General features: G+C 42.1%; 1 protein-coding gene across 1 annotated transcript; it reads left to right on the forward strand.

The window, feature by feature from the left end:
* The first annotated feature begins 1,508 nt into the window (after positions 1 to 1,508).
* On the forward strand, positions 1,509 to 15,272 carry phex (phosphate regulating endopeptidase homolog, X-linked). The gene is made up of 22 exons (XM_035142903.2): positions 1,509 to 1,894; positions 4,578 to 4,634; positions 4,735 to 4,896; positions 5,018 to 5,101; positions 5,222 to 5,448; positions 5,627 to 5,695; positions 6,831 to 6,947; positions 7,208 to 7,291; positions 7,566 to 7,708; positions 7,939 to 8,032; positions 9,023 to 9,151; positions 9,610 to 9,711; positions 10,437 to 10,514; positions 10,764 to 10,867; positions 11,088 to 11,146; positions 11,355 to 11,409; positions 11,806 to 11,873; positions 12,105 to 12,235; positions 12,370 to 12,435; positions 12,668 to 12,772; positions 13,473 to 13,549; positions 13,713 to 15,272. Exons 1-22 carry the CDS (start codon positions 1,771 to 1,773, stop codon positions 13,813 to 13,815), a joined length of 2,238 nt encoding a protein of 745 aa, XP_034998794.2. The 5' UTR covers positions 1,509 to 1,770; the 3' UTR covers positions 13,816 to 15,272.
* The last annotated feature ends 6,265 nt before the right edge of the window (positions 15,273 to 21,537 follow it).

Genomic DNA, 21,537 nt, shown 5'->3' on the forward strand with positions numbered 1-21,537 from the left:
AATTGTTGCTTTATTCCTCTTTTGGAGACTTTGGGCGATTGGGGGAAGGAAACTCAACCTTATCTGAACGCAGACACGTAAACACGAGAAAGAGACAAGAAACATGTTCTGAATCCTCCCACGTAACTTCGCTAAACAGCGTTGAAAAAGATCACTAATGTGTTCTAGCGTGTGTGTCTCTGCTGCTTATCTCGCGCTGATGACAGCCTGCAGGGATGTTTGTGTAAACAGACATGGGAGGATGATGATGATGATGATGATGAAGAGGAGGAGGAGGAGGAGGAGGACAGGAGGACATGTTCTGTGTCTGGTTCATACTGAGCCACATGCCCTGGATTTGACTCGCTGATTTATAACCTGCATAGATAAAATGGAATCCAGTCACAGATCCGACGTGGAATTCTGTAAGTGCAGTTTAATAATGAAGTTACTCCTTTTTTAAAGTTTTAAATTAAATTTCACAGGACTATGACCATACGTCAAATAATGAAACATTGGGTCCAAAACATTTAACTGCATCAATAAATAATGTGTTTTATCAAAGCATAAATAAATCATTTCATAGCCGGTAGAATTAAGAGTCTAAACGAGAAGCGTAGACAATGAAAAGTAGAGCGAAAAGTTTTCAGAAGATTTCAAACAATGAGAATTAAAACAGGACGCAAATGATTGGGAGTCAGAAATGCTGAACAATAGCATCGTGGTCAAAGGGTTTGGTTTGATGAATGGGTGTTTGCAGCAGCACAGGAAGACGAGTCTATATAGGGACTGTGTCGTCGCCGCCACCGCTGCTGACCCAAAACCCTAAAGAGCACGTTCTGGCTCCACCGAGGAGGAGGTGGACCAATCAGGAGCTGCAGCCTTATTATCAGCAGCACCTCCTCTTAGAAATTAGTGATGCACCGAAACACTGATGTGTTTTTACAGGCAGCGTCATCATCGGATTAATCGATTGTAATCTGTCTCCCGTGTGTGTGTGTGTGTGTGTGTGTGTGTGTGTGTAGAGAGAGAGAGAGGGTGTGTGTGTGTGTGTGTGGTGAAGAGAGAGAGAGAGAGAGAGTGTGTGTGTGTGTGTGTAAAAGAGAGAGAGAGAGAGAGAGAGAGGGTGTGTGTGTGAATCTAATTTTATTCTGGTCTACTGAATGTCTGATCTGATAAATGTTTCGAGCAGAGCACCCTGCTGTTTTTAACATGAGATTAAACACACACACACACACCCTCTCTCTCTCTCTCTTTTACACACACACACACACACACACACACACACACACACACACACACACTTCACATGTACTTTTACGCCTCTGACAGGGTCTGCAACCCCTAATGCCACACACCCACAATGTTCTGGTTTTAGCCAATGATTTTGATAAATGATTTCTGTTCTCCACTGGGACGCCTGGTCCCTTGTGTCCTGGAGGGGAGGGAGGGAGGGAGGAGAGGAGGAGTAATGGGGGAGAGGAGGAGTGGTGAGGGAGGGAGGAACAGTTTGAAGAGCTGGGGTGAAGTTAGAGTCCTGCAGATACTCAGATAGCAGCAGACACAGATAGAGAAAGTATAAAGTAGAATATAGATTAATTTAAAAAATCAGGAATATGTACTAAAAACCTTCTGGATTTAATTTTGTCCTTTTAATTCAATTATTTTTCCAGTTTTCTCCACTTCTTTTGCTTTTTGTTGTGTTTTTCCATTTGCTAAGAGATTTTTTTAAGTGTGTGTTAGTGTGTTTGTGAATGTGTGTGTGTGTGTGTGTGTGATTATAAGTAAGTCATGGAGCTGGAGCGTTTAGGTGGCGCTGGAGTAAAACCCGAGAGGGGCAACACTCGTCTCTTCAAGATAGCCCTGGCCATGTGTGTGTGTCTGTGTGCCGTTCTGCTGCTCGCACTCATACTGGGTAAGTCCATAAACACACACACACACACACACACACACACACACACTGTACATAAACACACACTTTTCCTCATGCTGCATTATAATTTGCGAGGAGTTCTGCAGAAAACGTATTTCACAGTGCACGCTCAGATTATAGTACACGCCAACTGTAAATTACACACACCAGTGCACTGGCTGGGAGCAAAGGTCTATGTGGAGGGTTCGCGGGTAACTTGTGTCAAACTATTTTTGGTCCATATAAGGTTTCATATATACGCCCCCACACGCACATGCACAACCTCGGAGTCTGCATAACGCTCTGTGGGAGTCAAAGTGGACGCTGGGAAGAGAGGGAGGAATGTGTGTGTTGACACTTTGTGGGTATTGTCTCCTGCTGAATGTGAAATTAATTAGCAGGAGCTGTGTGGGCAGAGAAGTGGTGGGTTAGGGTGTGTATGTGTTTATTTATTTATAAAGGCCAGTGCATGTTAATTTACACTGGTAACTTTCAAAATACATGAATATTGTTTAGTTTGGAAGATTAAACCAGTGATTTGCAGCAGTAGTGCGGATAAAAACAGGAGATAAGAGAGAAAATGGACGTGTTGCAACACTTTGTCCTGATGAACTTATAGCAAAGGCCACAAGAGCTTTATATAAACTAAAAGGGACACAATAAATTACAAAGATTTACATCTGTAATCATATTTATGTTGATTTAAAAGAACCAGTTTGTCCTGGTTGTTTAATTTAGCTGCATATTAATGTTATAACGCAGGGACTTGGGACAACTTCTCATATTCTTTCTCAATGCTCATTAAACTGCATCACAAAAGCAGAAATCTTAAATATGAAGACACACGTTCACGCGAAAGCCTTTAAATTCTCTGTATTTACCAATTTGTGAAGTGTTAAAACGATGGAGAGATTTCATGCGGCAGCGATGTTTAATACTGGACTGATTAGTTACAGGATTGTCGGTGCAGCAAACGACTGAATGGATTTCCACGAAAGTCGGTGGAAGGAAGATGTTTTTGTACATTAGGAAAGAGCCCATTCAATTTTGGTGCAGATCCAGATCAGGGGGCGGATGCAGGAATTATTTTTCACTATCTTTAACACTGTGAGATTTTCTCTGGTTTCCCAGCGAGTAATTCATGGAATCTTGATATCAGGGATGTTTATGGGACTGGTATAAGTGTGTGTAATTAAGTGCAGCTTGATTGAATTTAAAAGGACTGTAGGGACACTCTAGTTTTCTCAGTCTTTCAGCTCAATGAACTGGATTCAATTTGAGACACATGTTCATACTAAGGGATGAAAATTCTCTGAGAGATTTCATACAAATATGATTTTCACCTGAAGTTTGAAAGTTAAAGTTAAATTTGAGTCCAAAACAAAACACAGGTTGCTTGAAATTTAGACTTTCTCCATTTGCTAAAACATCAGGATGATAAATCATTGAAATGCAGAGTTAGAGGAGAAGATTGACATCTGTGATTAATATATAAATCCTGTTAACTTTGCTTAAAGTCTGAAACAGGGGGAAAAACTCCACATGGTCCAAAGTTTAAAATACCGTGTCGCTTTTAAACAAACTGATCTATAAATGTCACGTGTTGTTGAGCCTTAGAGGAGCTGGTGAGCAGTTTATCAAACCAAGCATCTCCTGGCTCGAGAGCTTCAGCTTTAACATATAGATGAACTTCCTGTGTGTTGGTAGTTTGAGTCGAGGTTGGGTCCTTAGATATATATATTTTTTTATTATTGAGGGAAGCCAACATTCTTGTGGCGGCATTGAAGTGTAATTTGGTCATGTCTCTATGTATGTAGCACCACACACCCACTCTGATGGAAACACTCCAACCCAGCCGTGCGATTGACCAGACACAGGAATGCCAAGAGGTCGCTTTGATTCATTTTAATGAATATTTGTTTCTAATGAGTTTAAAGTTTGGAGCTTCTGTTAGATGTGTGTTTGTTTACATGCGTGTGTGTGTGTGTGTGTCCCTGGCTTGTTTTTGTATCTCGGTGACAAACGGCAGTGACACTGGAGCCTCAGACATCCATATGTGTGTGTGTGGGTGTTTTTAAAGCTGTGTGTGTCTGAGGGGGGGTTGTTGAGGTTGCTCCAGGCCAAGTAGGTTGTGCAAGGTTGAAGTTGTGAGTGTGCATTTGGTTTTTCTAAATCTGTGAGCCCACTTTCGAGGAAGAGGAGTGAATGGACAAACCTGTCATTACGATGTCAGGAGGATAAACTACAGGAAGCTAATTCTGTTTCTCAATTAAAGCAATAACAAAAGACCTAAGTGTCGGTTCAGGAGCTGCTTCCTTCGGAGGATGCGGTCTGTCTAAGGCTTTGTGTCATTTTTAAATCAAATATATCAAATATCAGCAGGTTTCAGCCTCTCAAACGTTTGAATTTGCTGCTTTTCTTTTGCCTACAAAGGTGTTTTAAGGTTTTTTTTAAAGTTTCTTTCAACTCTCCCGGGGGTCACATGTGGTTTGTCGACTTCCACATAAAGTTTCCACTGTTGAGTTGTTCTTGGAAAGCTGGTTGTGTCACCGGCAGACTCGTACATTTGTGTGGTTGCAGCGTACTGTATATAGACATGCATGCAACCAGAATAACACAGCTCTCTGAGTCACAGCAGACTTTAGGTTGTCACCCTTCATCCTTCGACTCTTTTCCTCTCCCTCAGTTTCCCAAAGATCCAGTCAGGAGGAGTTCTGTCTGACGCCAGAATGCATCGAGGCAGGTGAGCAGTTCTCGGAGCTTCCACCAGTTGTTTGTAAAGCACCAGATGTTTGAGTCGTGACCGAAGTATCTGACGTTCGTGTGTCTCCTCCCTCCTGTAGCCGGGTCCATTCTAAGTAAAGTGGATCGGGCAGTTGACCCCTGTGAGGACTTCTACAGCTTCGCCTGTGGAGGTTGGCTGAAGGAGAATCCCATCCCCGAAGATTCCTCCTCGTACGGCATCTACCCCTGGCTGCGGCAGCACGTCGACATCCAGCTCAAAGGTGACTGGGAACAACGAGGGAGGCCGGGTGCCGCCATCTTGTCCTTATGATGTCTGTGGAGTATTGATCGTGGAGAAGAACTGTTATAATGACCCACACTGTTGCTTGTTTCTTTTGTCAGAGTTACTGGAAGCTCCATCCAACCCTGATGAACTGGAGGCAGTGACCAAAGCTAAGATCCTCTACCGCTCCTGTTTGAACGAGAGTGAGTCTGACACACGTCCACTTGTCTTTCCACCAATCTTTGTACAGCACCTTTAGGGACCGTCGTTTTCTGATATCTCCTCCAGCCCCTAATCTGATTTTTTGTGTCTTCTTCACGAAGCCATGCTGGAGAAGATGGACACCAAACCGATGCTGAAAACGCTCAAACAGCCCGAGTTCCGGTGGCCCGTGGTCGGGGACGGGCTCGGCGGCGAGTACCAGTGGTCGGCAGCTCGGTGGAACCTCCTGAAGACTCTGGCGCAGATGAGGAACCAGCACAGCAAGAGCGTCCTGATCCGCCTGTACGTCTCCCCTGACGACAAGAACTCCTCCAAGTACATCCTCAAGGTCAGATATCCACATCATTGTTTATGTGGACGCATGTTTATCATGGTTAGATTTGACATTTAAGTAGTTACTGTCAAACCTTTATCACAAAGAAATGCAATTAATGTTTGATATTTTACTGATTGACCATACACTTGATTTTAGATAAATAAATGATTGTGAATCTGTCTTTGTGCAGCTGGACCAGGCGTCCTTGTCTCTGCCCTCGAGAGAAGACTACACCACCAACACGTCCTCTGCCCAGGCCGTGAGTCTCTGCTTCATCCGTCTCAAAAGTCCATCTTCCTCCAGCAGCTATTCTCCTCCGGCTGCAGGGATGAATTATTGCGGAGGTTAATTTCAGCCGTTTGAAATATGAGTGGTTCAAGACGTCAGACGGTCGTAAGGACAGAACTTAATTTGAGAAAAGGGAGTGGATGGTGATTTCTTCACTAAAAGCTGTGCAGTGATTAAGTAAAGAACATACTGTTTATACAAGAGTTTACATTGGGTCATGAGGAACAGGACTCAGGGTTCATGCTCCACACAGCAAACATATGTTTAACCATCTTTAAATAAGTCTTAGTGTGATAAGTTGTTTTTACTGTCTAAAAATATGTCAGGAAAATTATATATAATTAACGTTGCAAAGTCAAAATTAAAGAAGAAACCATTTATTTATTTAATGAGCTTGAATAATCACACTCTTGACGCTTCGGTTTCTTTCGATTCATTTGTTTTGTGCAGTTGATTTAAATATATTTTAGATTTATCCCTTTCTGACTAAGTTGTAAAAGTAATGAATGTCTTTATTATGTTGTTTGAATAACTTTGACTCTCTCAGTGTTTCTACTATTGAGTCAGCAGCTGTAAATCTTTGCAAACCTTTATTAGGAAGTTTGTTTTCATCAGTTTTCACACTTTGTAATAAGTCTCCAGATTTACAGTTATAAATATATTAATGATGTTGATTCCCATTAATGGATCATTTATAAAGGTTTCTAATATCCATCAAGTCTGAGGCTGTAAATGTTAATATTTATGTTAAACCTTTTCTTATTAAGTGCATATATCCATAAAGTGGCCTTAATAAAATCAATTAGTTACAGCTTATAAACCTTATGGTGCTTCATCAGAATATCACACTGATTTATCAGGACATTTCTCTTACGTCTGTTTATACACAAGTGTTTGAACTTGGATTATTCAATGAATATTTTCTGCTGCTCTTAAAAAAAGTTATTTATAAGAAAAACATGAATTCTACCAAATAAATGACACATACTGATAAAGGAGTGAAGTATTATCTAAGTGTAGATTTAAGTCTTTGACGTCTGATGGCAGCTGATGTCGTGTTCGTCACAGTAGCTCACAGCAGTGAACGAATTTCTCTCTCTCTCCAGTACCGTGCGGCCTTGCTCAGTCTGATGACGGACACGGCCGTCATGCTGGGCGCTCCAGAGTCGTCGGCGCTGACCCAGATGGAGAAGGCGCTCGCCTTCGAGACCAAACTGGCTCATGTAAAGACGTCATGTCACATTAAGTCGAATATCACTTCATTGAATGTATGGAAATGATTTGACGGAAACTCCGTGTCTCTGGAGCTCATTAAAATTCAGGATTATCCCCCATGAAGTCTGCAGCTGATTCAGGGAGGATGATTTAATGCATAAATTCTGAATCATCAGTCGTGTGTGTGTGTGTGTGTGTGTGTGTGTGTGTGTGTGTGTGTGTGTGTGTCTTGTGTGTGTGTCTGTAAACCTGCTCATTGTGTCGACAGATCCTGATTCCCTACGAGAACCGCACCAGTGAGAACATGTACAACAGATACTCGTTGTCTCGCCTGCAGCGCTCCGTACCACAGGTATGTTAGAGACCGACAACAACTAACAAGTTCAACTCAGGGTTATTCTGGAAGAACGTAGACTTCATCCTCTGGGGACTATGAATATCTTTAGGACAATCAGACTGAGAGCTGCTGAGCTACATCCCAAAACTGAAATGGGTTCAACAGGATCATCAATCTATTTATGAATTGAAGCAATTTTTGATGTTCAGACAAAAATATGACAAATACTTAGTTTTTAGTAGTTGATTGATGTAAGAAACCATTAATCTCTGCGTCTCCTCGTCTGTAGTTCGACTGGCTGGGTTTTGTAAAAGCGGTGGTGGAGTCTAAGAGCGACCCGACCCGCTCCATCTCCTCCTCTGAGCCCATCATCGTCCGAGCCCCTCAGTATTTCAAGGAACTTTTCAAGCTCATTAATGCCACAGACCCCAGGTACACACACACACACACACACACACACACACACACACACACACACACACACACACACACACACACACACACACACACACACACACACACACACACACACACACACGGACACACCGACAGAGGAACACACACACTGAGGCCTCGGGGCTCCTGTATCTCGTTATAAGTGATTTATGGCGTATAATGAGATTACATGTAGGCATTTAATTAATTGTCCTCTCTCTCTTCAGGACCGTAGCGAACTATGTGCAGTGGAGGACGGTTTTTTCCAGGATCACCACTCTGAGTCGTCGTTTCCTCTACAGATACCTCGACTACGCTCGGGTACGAACGGAAAGCTTGTTCCACAATCGGTCTTGGTTTGGTCATTGCTGTATGAGATGCTCCTTTATTGGTTGAGAGCCAGAAAAATCCTTTGGAAAAACCCCAGAGAAACTTTAAATCAGGTTGTTTTTCTTATTTTACGAGTTGACGATTTGCAGATCCATAGTTAACGGCTGTTTGAGAAGTTCCTACTTTGAACTTCATGTCTGGAACATCGTACTATGAAGTTTTACTATAAACAGAAAGAACAGGAAGACTCTAATTTTAACTCTCGTAATATGTGCCTTATGTTTGAATTAATCCTGATCTCAGAGTTATTTTAACAAACTAATAAATCTGAACCAGACTCAAACAAACTATTTCCTTCCCTTTTAAAGTAACTGAAGCTGCGCAGGTTATTTAGACTTGACATATTTCAGTGTTCTAAAATTTAGGCCAACAAATAAATATATTGATAAATAATTCAGGATCTATTTTGCCTTGTAAACAGAGCTTTGTAGTTGAAAATCAAATTATTCAGCAAGGGAAGAAACATGACCTCTATCTTTTAAAATAGTACGAGATATGAGCCAAACAGCTTTTGCTTTAATATTTGGAAGGATTCTTTTCTTTTGTACACTGCTTTGTGCGTCATACATAAATAAGTAAAAGATGTATTCACGGTAGCACATTTCAAAGTGGTAGAAAGAAAAGACGTTGAACATTCAAATAATATAGAAAAATATACTTTTTATATACCTTAAAATTGAAAAACTCTAACGTGTGTTTCTTGATTTCTTATCAAACTTTGTTTTAAGTTCCTAAAATGTACATGACATTTATTAAAGAGCTGTGAAAGTCATGTGATATTTAGTTTAATGTTGTTTCTGTTTTTAAGACCAGGGAGGAAGCTCCTGATGAATTTAATAGTGAACCATAAATTCAACATATTGACGTTCATTTTCATCTTAAAATGTCAAATATAATCATCAGTTTGAAAACCTCCCCCAGGTAACCACGGGAACCACCTCTCTGACCCCGCGCTGGGATAAGTGCGTGAACTACGTGGAGAACTCGCTTGTTTACGCCACCGGGCGCCTCTTTGTCAACACACACTTCCAGGAGGACAAGAAACACATGGTGCGTGTGTGTTCCCGACGTGACCTCATGTCTTACATCCCGGGGTCAAGAGTCTAACTCGTGTATATGTTAACAGATGTGTGTCTTCTGGCGATGAGGTTATTTACTGTTGTGTCGTCTGCGTCAGTGCGGGTGTGTGTGTGTTTATGTCACAATGACACTGAGCACTTCATTTTTTAGTAAATGCTCTTATTGTGCGGTGGAAACACACATTTCTATCCTTGTGAGGACCCTTTCTGACATAATGCATTCCCCAGCCCCTTACTCCAACAATCACAACTATGTAATCGACCTAAAGAGCCTGAAGTTCTGCCCCAAAGTGCGGTCCGACCCAAAATGTCCTCACTGTCTGAGAACGTCCTCACAAACACAGACATAAGAGTGTGTTTCCTGGACGTCCTCGTGGCTCTGATCTCCTTTCTCCTCCTGTGTCGTGCGTGAATCTGTGTTGGTCTCAGATGGAGGAGCTGATCGGGGGCATTCGCTGGGCGTTCATCGACATCCTGCAGAAAGAGAACGAGTGGATGGATCAGTCGACGAAGACGAGAGCCGTAGAAAAGGCAGGAAAAGCCGTCAGCTCTAATATTATCAGTCATGGGTTTATTCCCACATTGCTTTGCAACACACAGGATTTCCAAAACACACTTTTCTTCAACTCTAAATTGTATCCTCCAGTAACGCTTTAACTCAGTGTTACCACTAGGGGGCAGATCTGTGTTGGTTTTCCACTAAGGGAAATATCTGGATCTATACATGTACATATAGAGAAAGGAGCCACACTTGCACAAACTGCTGTGCTCATTTTCTTTGAGCATTTTCAGCCTTTTCTTATATCACATTCTCACTGTACTCATGTTTTTATATAGAATGAAAATAATTAGAGTTCCATATCCACGGTGCTTATTTAAACGTTCTGTGCTGTGCTTCACTTATAAGTTATTTTTAATTAATTAATTTTCTCTTTGAACCAAAGTACTAATCATCCACCAACTGTGGTGCAACAACATATTTTGTTTCATATTACAAGACTGTCAAAGTTCAACAAGGACCAAAAATAGGTGTTTTATTGTCTGGATTGGCTCAACACTGTAATTCCATATAAAGCTGATGTAAGCCCTGAGGCTTTGTCTTTTTTCTCTCCTCTATCGTCATGGCCTGTGATGAGATTTAATCTTGTTCTGTCTGTCAGTTACACTAAATAAATGTCTGACTTGTACATAATCATAATCAGATTTATCAGATGAAGCTGTTGTTAACGTTCACTCTCCTGTTGCCGTCTCTCCAGGCTCACGCCGTCCTGGCAAAGGTCGGCTACCCCGAGTTCATCCTGAACGACACCTACCTGAGCGAAGATCTCAAGGAGGTTTGTTTGTCCCTTTACGTTACAGGGGAGGGTTAAGTTTACTTTATTCAAACCATCAAGTGAATCAATCCGTCCAAGATGCAGCTGTTTATGACGAGTAACTTTAACTGAGCACCAAGTTATATTTTCAACATCTGGACAGTTTAGAAGAACAATGACATCAGGGTGGAAAACTGCAGATTCAAAATGTCTTAATCAGATTTAAAACTAAGCTTGACTTTGAGTGATAGTTGTATTTGTGTGTTTTAGCTAAAGTTCAATGAGTTGGATTACTATGGCAACGTGATGCAGACGCTCAAGTTCATCGCCAAGTCCGATGTCGCCTGGCTTCGAAAGAGCGTTCCACGTACGGAGTGAGTACAAGAACTAATCTACATAAAGTGTGTGATAGAAAGGTTACATTTAGTTATAACCAGTATGATTATAACAATAGTGGGTGAAAACACATTGTTCTCGTATTTTCTTTTGCTCATTTTCTCCAGATTTGGTCAGAAACTTGGTTTTGTGCCGACTTGCTGTGTGATTCTCTTTCCCTCCTTGTTGACTTGCGTCTGACTGTGTTTTGTGTTTCAGGTGGTTTACAAACCCAACAACTGTGAACGCCTTCTACAGTTCTTCCACCAATCAAATCCGTAAGATACGACAACATCTGACATCATTTGAATTCAATTATTCCTAAATTCTGTCCAGACAGAAGAAATCTTTACTTTACCTCAGTCCAGGAAGGATTTGGGGGATTATTATTTCTTTAAATATGCAAAGTAATTGGGAATTTACTTTCTGCAGTGAATGAATCTGGACGGAGCTATAGACACAAACTATGTTGATCCTCTCGTTTAGGATTTCCTGCTGGAGAGCTTCAGAAGCCTTTCTTCTGGGGGAGAGAGTATCCGAGGTGAGATTAAAGAAATGTGACACGCTCTGTTAACGGACCAAAGAAATGCCACCTCACGCTTTCCTCCGGAGCAGCGAGGAGCTCTGAATTAATAACGGGATTTTCTCCAACACGAGCCTCGCTAATAGAAAATCACACAGAGGAAACGAGGCCTGTAGACGAGCGGCGTTATTTTATACCTCGTTCTCCACAGGTCATGAAATTACTGTGTTTTATTAGAAATAAGATTTCATTTCAGATTATTTTTAGATCAGTGTAGAGTAAATATCTCACATTTATAGATGATAGACTAATATTGCAGTTTAATTTGAAAGATAAAGTAAATCAGGCATATTCAGATTGTTAAAATATTATTACTTAATTGCTGTGAATGTTCCTCTCGGTGTCTCCTTCCAGATCTTTAAGTTACGGTGCCATCGGGGTGATCGTCGGACACGAGCTGACACACGGCTTTGACAATAACGGTAAAAACACAGTTTGTTCAGACAGCGTTCAGAATTACGTCAATACCACTTTGTGATAAAGATTATAATGGGATCATGAGCTGAGGATAAAATGATCCAGCGTCCAGGCACCTTTAATCAATAAGTAGTAAATGAATCATCAAATTGATTAAAAGAAAGTGGAACTAGATATTTCTCATATCTTCACTCGAGTGTGTGATTTTTATGTGTGTGTGACGCTTCCCTGAACAGGTCGTAAATATGACAAAAATGGAAACATGGACCAGTGGTGGAGCAACTCGTCAATAACAGCCTTCAATGAGAAGACCCAGTGCATGATAGACCAGTACAACGGCTACCTCTGGGAGGAGGCCGGCCTGAATGTGAGAAACCACAGGATTTACAGCTGCTCCAGCAGAAACATGCATTATTTATTAAACTCCTAATCAATCAACCTTCTTTTATCATATTGGTGTAGTAAGTGTTTTATGGCTTTGTGGATGTTTTGGCTCTGCAGGTGCGGGGGAAGAGGACTTTGGCAGAAAATATAGCCGACAATGGAGGAATAAGAGAAGCGTTCAGGGTATGGCAAGTTTTATGATAATCTCTCTCGCCAAAGAAAAACGGTTTGCCTTGATTTTGCCGATATTCTGACCTGTTACATGGAAAATTGATGATGTCTTTATTGCATTTCGGTGCGACAGTAAACCAGCGTGAATACAAGTGCTCTGACACTTTGAATTTCACTTGCATTTCACCGGTCCAAACGTCCTTGGTGAGGGAAGGTAGAAAACTCTTCTTCTCTGTCTGTGTAGGCGTACAGGAGGTGGGTGGCTGAGAGCAGAGGTGGTGTGGAGGAGCCTCTGCTGCCGGGAGTCGGACTGAACAACAACCAGCTGTTCTTCCTCAGCTACGCACACGTAAGGACGCACACACACATGCATCAGTGACAGGCTTGTGATCCTGAGGAGGTGACTTTGGTCCATGTTGTTTGAGTAGAGGTTTTACTCTTTTGTTGAAGGTAAATTATGGTTTTAAGTTTCGTACAAATCAACACTGTGTGTTTCTGACATTTTCTTAACTATGGTCTTAAACTGTTAATGAAGTTCAAGAAGATCATTTGAGTGGTGCTGTGGTCAAGCGTCAACCCACCGTGACGTCAACCGTTAGTTTGAGAGCTGCCGTTCAGAAGACTGGAGTTTGGCATTTTGTCCAGCTCCATCTTGGTTGTTTTCGAAACCAGAAGTAACCATATTTAGAGAAGCGAGGGGGTGGAGCCTGACTGAGACACTACACGCCCACCTGCACCTGAGACCTGCACCCATTGGACGGTGCTAGCTGTCAGTCACACGGATTCAATGCCCAAATTAATACGATGCTTCTACATTGGAGCCATTTAATTTTCAAATTGAACATCATGCTTTATTGAAGAAGTTTTTGCTGAACAAGCAACCGGTGAAGTCTCCCTCTGCTGGTCATTCGAGGGAGCACAGTTTTCAGGCACTTGTGTGTCCATTTTTACACACAGTCTGGTTGCAGCACAGTTTTTATTAACTTCCCCGTGTTTATCATCCGGCTGCTGCACCATCTGCTAATGAAGTGGCTGTTTGTGTTGTGCAGGTGAGATGTAACTCGTACAGACCGGAAGCAGCCAGGGATCAGATCCAGAGCGGAGCCCACAGTCCGCCAAAATACAGGTGTGCACGCACTCAAACACGCCACACACACACACACACACACACACACACACACACACACACACACACACACACACACACACACACACACACACACACACACACACAATACATGAACATGCATCCCCTTACAACCTCATTTACCGTTGTTGTCGCCCTGCAGAGTTGTCGGAGCCATGAGCAACTACGAAGAGTTTCGCAACGTGTTCAGCTGCCCCGAGGCGTCAGTCATGAACCGAGGAGCACAGTCCTGCCGGGTGTGGTGACCTCTGACCTCTGACCTCAGCCTGACCCTGAACCTGGCTGTGAGCAGGAGGCCTGTGTTGAAAAGGCTGATCATGCTGGACGTAGCCTTTAGTTTACATGGTGTGAGTTATTTTACTCATAGACATGTTAGGCACTGAAGCCATTTTACAGGAACTTTGACTGCACATGTTGCAGCTACGGCAGAAAATCATGACTCAAGACTTTTGTCAGTCATAGTTTATCAATTATGTTTGGCAAAGATATTTTTTTGCAAGCTGTTGTTGTAAAAACTGCTCATTTCTATAGCAACAGATGTACAGGATATGCACTGTAAGTGTGAGTAGATAAAGGTTGAGCCTCTCCTATGGGAATAAAGAAGTTATACATCAGGGTGAAGGTTCAATGACTATATATATTTTTACAGGAACATATATTCCAGATGTTACAGTAACTGTGAGAAGCAGAAATATATCAGGTCAACATCTGCAGACGTATTTATGAGCGGCGCTAGTCGATGGGTTCCCAGCATCCGTCAAACCAAAGACTCTATTCCAAAAAATAAGAAACATCTTTTAAACCTTCAGTGTGTGTGTGTGTGTGTGTGTGTGTGTGTGTGTGTGTGTGTGTGTGTGTGTGTGTGTGTGTGTGTGTGTGGGCGCTCTTTTGATAAGTCCTTGGTTTCCGCTGGACTTTGTTTGTCTGCTTCAGTTCAGCCTGAGGCTGCTGAACTCTCAGAATCATGGGAACTCGAATAACAAGATGAACTCCCTCCGTTTGTCTTCAAGTCTGTGGCACTGAACTGAACTGCACACGCACACATCGGGCTCTTTGTGTTACTTGATGTTTCTCTGGAGTACTGGAGGGATTTTTACCAGATTCAACAAGTTAGTCAGAAAATTACAATAGGCTCTATCCTTTTTTTTTTTTATTTCTAAATCAAATTTCCAGGTTGTTTTGTGTATTTAAGTGATTGTCGCCTTGTTTTTCTACATTTGATTGATTCCTTTTTTTTTCTCATCGTCGTGATTTAAAGAAAAATCCTTTGTCCAAGTTTATTTTGGCCGCTGCTGAACTGTCACACAAACCATTTGCCCCAGCTCTTCGTTAATTAAAACGTAGACTAGTTATTATTATTTATGTGCTACTGACAAAATAGCACCGCTGTCATTTTTGATTTTAGATTAAACAATCGATTAACGAGCTCGCTGGCAATTAATATAAATCTGAGTTTTATTTAACGCCTGCAAAATAACGTGTGTGTGCAGTGCAAATAAACTGAAACCACTGTAGGATATGTTACAGAATCTTAGTTTTTTTTATTTACATTTTATTATTTTGAAATGTTTTCTTTGTGTAATGGGGACGAATTATTACCGTCATTGTTCTTGAACCTATTTGTGTGTGTTTCCTGTGATCGTGGTTCACTGTGTTTCTGTTTCTTTCTCTGAGCGTCTTAATAAAAACTCTTGCGCTCTCCCTTCACCTTGTATCTTTGTCTTGGGGGAAACGATGAGGTGGGAAATGTGAGAGAGAAGTGAAGCGAGGTGTCGGACAGTGGATGGAAGGGGCTGATGGATGGAGGACAAAAGAGGTAAAGAGAGAGGGGTTGGAACAGAGAGAATGTCCATTCATTGATTTACCTCCAGACCTGCCAACACACACACACACACATCATATCTCATTCATTTATGTCAGCAGTTCCCATGGCAACTTATTCTGTGTTGAGATGCTGTGTGTGTGTGTGTGTGTGTGTGTGTTTGACTTTGTCACACAGCATCAGGCGGGAGGAAACATTAATGACGTATTTGTGGCAACACCAGCGACAGTAACATCAATACACACCAATTAGAAATCAGTCCAGAGCCTTTGTCTGTTATGTGTGTCTTTGTGTGTCTTTGTGTGTCTGTGTGTCGGGGTGTGTGTTGGATTGGTGATTAATTGACAAAGATAGGGAATAAGTGAGATGGATGATAATGAACCGAGATTTTATTTTACTAGATGTGTAAATAATATCAGGCAGATATTCTTACATTAATGATCAATGGGAAGTTGAAACACTGATGTCACCTCATGTGGCCACAGCCTCCTACTGCTCCTTTAAACATTTCAGACACATGTTTGTTTGAATGTTGTTTTGTTTTTGCTGTAATTTTGTTGTAAATTTAATTCACTCCAGCGGAAACACTGTGTAATCTGATTTCTTTGTATTTAACAAACTCCAACATCCTGACATTTCACCCTATAGAAAATGATCCAAGCATCAGTAACATAATCAATAAGAAAAATGTAAGTTTTCTTCTTTTTATAGTAAAGAATATATATTAAAACCAACAATAATTAATACACATACCACTTTCTATTGTAGGACCTTGAAATATCTAAATTTAGACTTGTTGCTAAGTTCAACTTTGATCAATTTTGTCTTATGAATCTTCATCGTTGCCTAAAAGATGGAGTTCAAAATAGACACAGCTTTTTGTGCATTATAGTTGTTTTAAATTGTTCTGTTTGCATATTATTTATAGAAAGAATACTTTATAAATCCCAAAGTACAACGGTACTACACTAAGTGCAGAATCATAAGATTTCCTCCATGTGTTTATAAAAGTCCAAAAAAGTTAAAATTGAATGTACTCCTCCCTGAAAGCTATATATGCCCCAACTGATTTGAGTGCATTCAAGTTTAATTCCCAGTATATACATGTGTCTGTTGTTTGGGGTTCGATACCTGAGGCGCCGCCGCCGGCTCCTAACATGACAAACTGTCCCTGCAGCCACCACGACGCTCTGTGAGGCTGCAGCAGTTAAACATGAGTTAGTGTCTGACTCTGTGCCGTTACCTCATCGAATCCAGATAAATCTGCTTTAGAGGCCGGAGTAAAAATGACAGCTCCAGTGATTAAACCTCTGATTTGTCACCGGGATCAGTCCCTGTTCAACACAGCTACATCAATATGTGAGCAAACAGTGGAGAATCAAGTCGTGGTTGTTGTTTGTCAGAGGCTCAGACGTGGTGTGATGCATTGGATCACTGCAGCCTGACCCAGTCCTGCAGTTCTGCCTCTGTCCAGCGAGGGGCAGTTAAACGTGCCTCCAGGCCCTGTTTGAGATGGCGTACATGTTACAGATGAGCCCAGCGATCACACAGATTAAATTTAGCTCTCGGAGGTGAGAGCGGCTCCTCTCAGATTTCACGCTCTGACCTTTTTCCCCACATCGGGTTTTCCTCCGGCGCTGCTGAAGTCACCGGGCTTCTCCGTGTTTTCTTTATCAGCTGCTTCACTCTGCATCTTTTTCTCTGCATGTGAAGACGAAGCAGAACGATTCTTCTATCTGCATCCATCTGCATCCATCTCTGTTTCTGCGCTGTGACTCTAATCAAATCTCAGAGTCTCCGAGAGGCCACGACTTTACTTTATCCTCTACTTTATGCTCGTGCCCCTCGCAATGACCTCCCTCCTCCATCACCCCGCTACTTACAGCATCCTGCCTGCAGGCCTCATGAGCTAATGTCCAAATGACATTTAGAAATTACGAATGCTGCCGACCCACCGGGAGGAAGCAGAAAGTAGACGCACAGAAATAGCAGAGAGGAAAATGAAGATGGACGGATGAACTGAAAACATGGAAGGAGGCAGAGATCCAGATGGTGTCACCGAGAACAGTCGAACTGAGAGATGACGAGATTGAGTTTGACAGACAGGCCGTCAGGGAGAGAGCCGGGCGTTTCTGCGTTGTGAATTTGCAGTGTTTTGCTGAAGCATGTGTGGAAAGTGGCAAACTGAAGAGAAATCCATCCTTTCTGCAAACCCCCGGCCGAGAGCTTTTGTTCTGTGACTGAAAGTGTCATGTTCAGTGAGACTCAGACATTTTTATGGTGCAGTAAGGACATTGAGTTATGTCTGAGGGTACGTTATGTGTGTTTAAAAGATGATTCTTTATATCTGAAATCATATACGTGTCATTTAAAACGACATTTTTCACACAAACGTTGTGCCTGAATATCAAATAGATGATTTAATGAGAACTAAGTTTAATCCACAAGGGGTCTGCGCAGTAGAGGTCGTGGAGTGGAGCCGACGTATCGAGGTCACGTTGATGCGCTCATTTGTGCGTCGGCTGTCAATCATGACCAGCACTCCGTTTTTCAAGCATCTCTCTGCTAACTTGAACCAGCCACTAGGGGGCACAGGAGATGTTTTGGCTTCACTTCTGAGGAGCTGTCATGTCGTCCATTGTTGTATTCAGACGACTCACACTAATGATATGTATATTATTGCGGGCACAGCAGGTGTATGAACAGCCAACACGATTTTAGCAGATTTTCTGTAACGTTTTTTTAAACATTTTGCAAAAGCATCAACCTTGAGTTTGTTCTTTTTTCTTCTTCTCTGCCCCTGACCCCACGTCACCTTTCTGGGGTTGTGCATTCTTCAGCCAAATTGCTTGCGTCAGTGTTGCTGCAGCTGCACAAAGCAAAGGGAGATTTGTTTTAATCCATTCATTTAATTATTTTTTAAGCAGTTATGCATATTATCCTGTTATATCTATACTACTGTAGTTGTGCTTCATCTCAGGTTTATGATCATTGTGATTGATTATCATCCGGCTGTTTTGAGGCCTCTCCCACATTTGGAGGTGCCGTTAGTAGTTAATCACCGTTATTAGCTTGTAAAAAAAAAACCACATTTCCACCATCTCCTCCTCCAGCTGCCACATTACGACTCCTCGGTGCTGGAGTGTGAAAATCCCTCTGATCAGGGAGATTTTCTCCGTTTGAACTGACTCAGCCGCTGTAACACTTTTGCAGATTCACCTCATTTGAATAGGACGAGCTGCCAAACTGAGCCTGTTCTAAAATTATAAATCTCAGCGGCTCAGTATTTTGCATATTTGGAATCCAACTTGAGGAGTTGGGGTGAAATGAAGTCTTAATTTCTTATAACGGGTAAAGTTTGTCCCGCAGAAGGCAGATTGGATGCGTTCCGATCTTGGCAACCATATCTGCCCCATGTAACTACGGATAGATGGGTAAATAAATAATACAGGAGAACGGGGGAAATGGAAAATGAAGGGATAGACTCTTTATTAATAGATGGCCTCCACCAAAACAGATGGATTGGGGGATGGGAGGGGTGTAAGAAGGAGGAAGGCGGGCGGTGGAGGAGCGTGGACGCAGAGGGAGGAGCCGATTCACAAATATATAAAAGTATACCGGCCCTCGACCGACGCTGCGTCCATATAGCTCTCTTTAATAATGGAGGGAGGATGTCAGGCAGGTTGACAAACACAAGAGGAATCACAACCTGATGCTCTCCTCTTTGCTGCCAAAACCAGTTCCCTCATCTTGTATAAATGTGGGTTTGTGTGTTGAAGTATACGTGTGTATTCGTAGGTCACAGTTTTCCAGCCCTGGAGGATTTTCCCCTCCTCTGTTTCTGTGGGTGCTGAAAATAGCCTGGCAAAAATGGAGCCCATTCATTTTCTCTACCTTCCTCTGGCTGTCACACACACACACACGCACGCACGCACGCACGCACGCACACACACACACACTTACACACACTTCTGATTTCTATAAATCATTCAGCGACACTAATTAGTACTTTTCTTATCAGAAACTGCCCCGAGCCCCCGTATATCTCTGCAGTCTTTCATTTTCCATTCTGCTCTTCCTTCCTCCCCGGGGGGGGGAGACGCTCGCTCATTCATTCCTGCACCGCTCGTCTCGCGCTGGACAGCTAATGGGGATTAAAGGCTAATTGACGCCTAATTGAATAGTGGATTAGAACGTGTATAAACAGATGTTGTTGCCTTTTTCCAGTTTTTAATCCAGGTTTCTCTCAGAAACGTTGCTCACGTTAATTTTCCCAACAGGCGGATTAACCCCCAGTAGCATGTTAACACCTTGTTGAAGTAATAGCTGCTCATCATGAGTTATTATGAGAAACTGTCCCCCTACAAAAAGAAAGACCCCATTGGTGGATTGTGCAAAGTAATTAGCGGTGTATATAAATATATAAACACTTCTCCTCTTTCTCCTGTTGTACAAAAATGAAATATCTTGGATACAGGTGTTGCCATTTTGCGTTTTTTGACGTTATTTGATGCCATAGTCTCAGCTGTCAATCATGACCTCACATTTATAGCGTCAAATAACTAAACAGAATTTTTTTTTACATCCGAACAAACCTCTGCGTCATTGAAAACTACCTAAAATGACAGAAACTATCTTTGGGGAAAAATGTATCAGACATGTATTTGTTTTTAGCTGTCCCATCTGCTAACATGGAGAAGGTGAGGTTTATGATCTTTACTAAAGCCAGCCACCAGATGGCGATCAAGATGTTTCAGCTTCACCTTTGAATAGATGTCATGTCGTCCATCTTTATATACAGTCGATGCTCATGACCTATTTTTGGATCAAATTTAAAATGTTCCGATCGTGCCGTGTAATATTCCAGTTGCAGTGCCGACGGCATCGTTTCACTTCGGTGATGTTTGGACGCTCGTAGCACTTAGTTGAGGTGAGAGAAAGAAGATTGTGGCCTTGGATAATAGAGAGAAAGATTCACAGTGAGGTCGGAGAAAATATAATTATTCACATTTCAACAAAACCACAATATTTCCCATGATCCTGCAGCAGTGAGAGGGAACCGAACCAGTGAAGCAAAGAGCGTAAATCCACTGGGAAGCTGCGTAAAGTCGACATGAAGCCACAGATTCAGGTGCAAACTCCTCATAAACTGTGAGTGACCCTGATTCACATGGTCTGGAACAGAAGCAACAGGTGGACACGGGCAGTGGATGCAGCTTAACAGGATAATGAAATCATCTTTATTAACTAAATGAGTTATATCAGGTAATTGCTAATGCACACTGAAGATGGATGTGAGTTCTCCACTGATAAACCAATTACTGCAGCAGCAGAAATCAATGAAAAATACATTCATTTTCCAACTTCCCCATTTATAACGGTAAGATAAATGTAGTTTTTCTGTGAATGCGAGTATTGTCCTTGTATTTTCTTTTTAGATACACAATTGCAAAATGTTTTTATTTTAGGAGTTTTCTTTGCTTATCAAACACATGTTCTTTTATTCTTGTGAATCTGAACGCACCGTCCTTCACACAGGTAAAAGAAAACCTTGTTCTGTGCGTGTCTGGATGTTTTTATTACAAACCGCCCTGATTAATGATTCCCGGTGAGGACGGAGCCATTAGTGGCCCCGCGTGGACCATTACACACAGTTTGTCCATTTGATTTCATGGGTTTAAATACGGAGGCAGACAGGAAGAGTGTGTGATCTCGGTACGTCTGCGGCACACCGTTATCTCCACTCCCTGCTCTGTGTGTGTCTGTGTGTGTGTGTGTCTGTGTCTCTTTTGTATCTGACACATCCACTCTATAAGCAGATTGAGAGCCAGCAGGTGTGTGTGACAGACACACACAGAGAGAGAAAGTGTGTGTGTGTGGAGGTGTAATGTGGGTGTGCTAGTATGTGTGTGTGTGTGTGTGTGGAGGTGTAATGTGGGTGTGCTAGTATGTGGGTGTGTGTGTGTGTGTGTGTGTGTGTGTGTGTGTGTGTGTGGAGGTGTAATGTGGCTGTGCTAGTATGTGTGCGTGTGTTTTTTGGGGGGGATGGGTGGCATCAACGTTGCCATGGGAACCTGCGCTGTGTTAAAAAAAAAGAAGTAATTTGTCTGGTTGCCATAGCAACTGGCTACTCAACATCAAACCT

The sequence above is a fragment of the Hippoglossus stenolepis genome, chromosome 19 (assembly GCF_022539355.2).
Source record: "Hippoglossus stenolepis isolate QCI-W04-F060 chromosome 19, HSTE1.2, whole genome shotgun sequence".
Taxonomy (NCBI): domain Eukaryota; kingdom Metazoa; phylum Chordata; class Actinopteri; order Pleuronectiformes; family Pleuronectidae; genus Hippoglossus; species Hippoglossus stenolepis.